This window comes from Tupaia chinensis, unplaced genomic scaffold, assembly GCF_000334495.1.
Source record: "Tupaia chinensis unplaced genomic scaffold, TupChi_1.0 Scaffold000231_1, whole genome shotgun sequence".
Classification (NCBI taxonomy): Eukaryota; Metazoa; Chordata; class Mammalia; order Scandentia; family Tupaiidae; genus Tupaia; species Tupaia belangeri.
Window position 1 is genome coordinate 3,193,057 of NW_006159706.1, and position 2,986 is coordinate 3,196,042.

Genomic DNA, 2,986 nt, shown 5'->3' on the forward strand with positions numbered 1-2,986 from the left:
CTGCTGAACTTGGGCAAGTTAGAATAACACCCGTCACCTTGGAACTCCCAGAGGCTTTGCATGTCTGTTTACCGGGAATGCCTGGAATTGCCTGGTACTCCCGGGGCAGGTGGGTGATGACGGCTGTGGTAATTGGGCCTCCACCGCAGGGCAGGAGTTTGAGGTATGGGTGCTGGAGCTGGTTTGCCAGGGTTCAAATCCTACTCTGTGCTATTGGGGACCCTAGGAAAGTTGCCTACACCTTGGAGCTGCTGTGAGGCTTGAGGCTCATTTAGGTAGTGTGCCTCGACCAGAGGCTGGCTTATGCAAACTGTCATGATCTAGTTCCCCACAGTCCCTTCTTGTCATTGCCCCTCCCACAGTGTAGAGGACCCACCACGAGCCGGGCACCTGCCCTTAAAGAGCATCTCAGTTCCTCCCTCCCTTCTGCTCCCCTCCTTGATCTCCAGTCTCCATGTTGGGCCTCAGCAGGAGTGAGTGGCGGAAACCCATAGGGCTGGGGAACTGGAGTAGACAACCATGCACAGGAGGACACTGAGCCTGAGGCACTCGCTCCAGTATCCTAAAGTGACAGACCAGGCCTCTGTCTTCTAGTCACTTGCTATTAAGTAGATACTGATGAGATTCATTAAAAAATACAAGTGTCATCTTTTGCATACAGAGACACCACCAAGAGGCAGACTTGGAGAGCGGAGGTGGTGACGACGACGATGACAGTGGCAGCTAACATGTGCGAGGTGCTCCTATGTGCCAGGTGCTGCACCAAACGCTGCACACAGATGACATGGCTGGTCCTAGAACTCGTACGAGTATTGCTAGCATCATTTCACAGACGTGGGTGCTAAGGCTCAGAGGGGATTCAGAACCAGCCTAAAGTGTGGGTTGGCAAGGAGGAAGCCGGGCACATGCCCAGGCAGTCTGGCCCAGGCTATGCTGCCTTGTGGTGTAGGGTGGTTAAGCTTGGAGAACCTAGGAGTGAGTCCTGGCTGGGTAGGTCTGAAAGCGCCGTGGACGGTGTGGGATGTACAACTCAGTGTTGCAGTGACAGCTGCCAGCTGCATTCCTATTTTGAAGCTACTCTCTCATTCATTTCTTGCAACACTGGGACCCACTTTATAGATAAAGTCACTGGGCTCAGCCAGGAGTGCCTGGCTAGAGGGCCCAGACCTGTAAGGAGCAGAGTCCGAGTTCTGATGGTTTGAGTCCCGGCTGTTACACTACTTCCTCTACGAGCCAGCTCTCAGTGTACATATTCCAGATCCCAGCCCCCAGACCTTCCTCCCCGAGTCGGGAATGCCCTTCGAGATAATCTACTGCAAAGTTCCCAAAGCTCTCAGGGTGAGTCCTGCTAACTTGAGTTGCTGGTTTTTGTTTTCTGGACATACACACAGTGGTTTAAAAATCATGAGTCAGTTGCCAACATTGGAAATAAGAATACTCCACATTTCTGGCTTCTCTTGGAAAACGGGAGGCGAGATCTGGCACCCTGGCCTTGCCTTCCCGGGCGCCAGCGGGAAGCTGCAGTGCAGTGGCAGCTGTTGTTTTCAGATGGGCTTGCGCCGTCCAATTTGCCACAGTCCTCACCAATCCCTACGGCCCCCCTGAAGCCCTGGCAAGTGTCAGTTGCCATTTCTCATCACACTTGTATTATTTCTCTAACAGTAAAGAATGAAGCGAGTTGACGAGTGACCCACAGCTCCATCAAAGGCAGAACAACAGATTCTAGGCTGGAAAAACCATGTGTTGCTAGAAAAATGGGCACAAGGGCTTATCTTGGTGGCAGTGACAAAATGCACCTCTGAGTTTCACCTGTTTCATCATTTATACTCCCACAAAATGCACCTCTGAGTTTCACCTGTTTCATTATTTCTCCTCCCACTCTGGCCCCTGGGACTGAGTATGTGGCCCCTCATTGAGAAGAGCCCCTTTATTTTGCAGATAAGCAAATGGAGATCCGTAAGGCTAAGGGGCTTCATGCCGACCAAGGCACAGGGAGGATGGTACCGAGTTGGACCGCTGCTGGGGCTTACCTCTGCTGGCTGGCTGGTCGTCACCATGACTACTGCTGGCAGCATCCTTCCTTGTGCTCCTCCTCCCACTAGCAGGGCGCTCCTTGTTGGCGGGCTGGTCAAAGATGTCTAAGTCATCGCCACAGACCTGGGGGGCTACCCTCTGGGCTCTCTCACTGGCCATGACATTCCGGTTGGTCGCCCGCCCCTGCTCACGCCGGGGGCCTTTATTTCCAGCCTCGGTCTCTCCAGGACCCTCATTGATGATGTCATCTGACGGAAGCCTGTCTTTCCAGTCCAGTGGCTTCTCAGGGCTAAGCCAGAGGGGTTTCGGCTTCCGGCCTCCCTGCTTCCTGCCTTTCCCCGTAGGAGAAGGCTGTAACCAGGATGGGGTTTTCCCAGGAAGCTCAGAGATCTTTCTGCCTGTGAGGTTTTCTAGCTGTTGGATCAGAGAGGGCTCCTCATCAAGAGGAGGGCACTTCATAGGTGGGGAGGTGGGAGGGGTGCCGGGTGTGTCACCCATTGAGACGGGGGCAGCCAACAATCTTAAGTCTTCTTCTAACTTGGCCAAATTGTCTTTCGTGCAATTAGTGGAATTCATCTCTTCGCCAAATACATTTCCTTGGGAAGAATGCTTCCCCTCGACTAATGCTTCGGCTGGCGGTGAGCAAGTGAGCGGGAGCGCCTCATCCCCGTCTGTGCCAGCCGTCTTGTGGGCATCTCTGCTTCCTTCTGAGCAATTGCCCACCGTGTTCTCTGTCCTCTCATTCTTCTCGGGCTTCAGGTCAAGCAGGATGCTCCGGTCAGCTGGAGCCTCGCCGCTTCCTTTGTCTAACTTGCCATCAAAAATGAGGTTTTTGTTGACATAAAGCCTCACGTCCTTGGCACCAATGTCAAGATCCTGAAAACACAAAATTTAACAAAATGAAGATGCATGGCCTAAGACCGATGGACCAAATTTTGGAAGCAGGACATAC

General features: G+C 53.0%; 1 protein-coding gene across 4 annotated transcripts in view; it reads right to left on the reverse strand.

Moving 5' to 3' along the window:
* Positions 1-2,986, reverse strand: part of KATNIP (katanin interacting protein) — a 225,682-nt gene that overhangs the window by 39,584 nt on the left and 183,112 nt on the right. For all 4 annotated transcript variants that reach the window (XM_027771785.1, XM_027771786.1, XM_006148283.2 and 1 more), the window contains one exon: positions 2,031-2,910. In XM_027771785.1, coding sequence (XP_027627586.1) covers positions 2,031-2,910 — 880 coding nt within the window. The remainder of the gene's footprint in view (positions 1-2,030; positions 2,911-2,986) is intronic.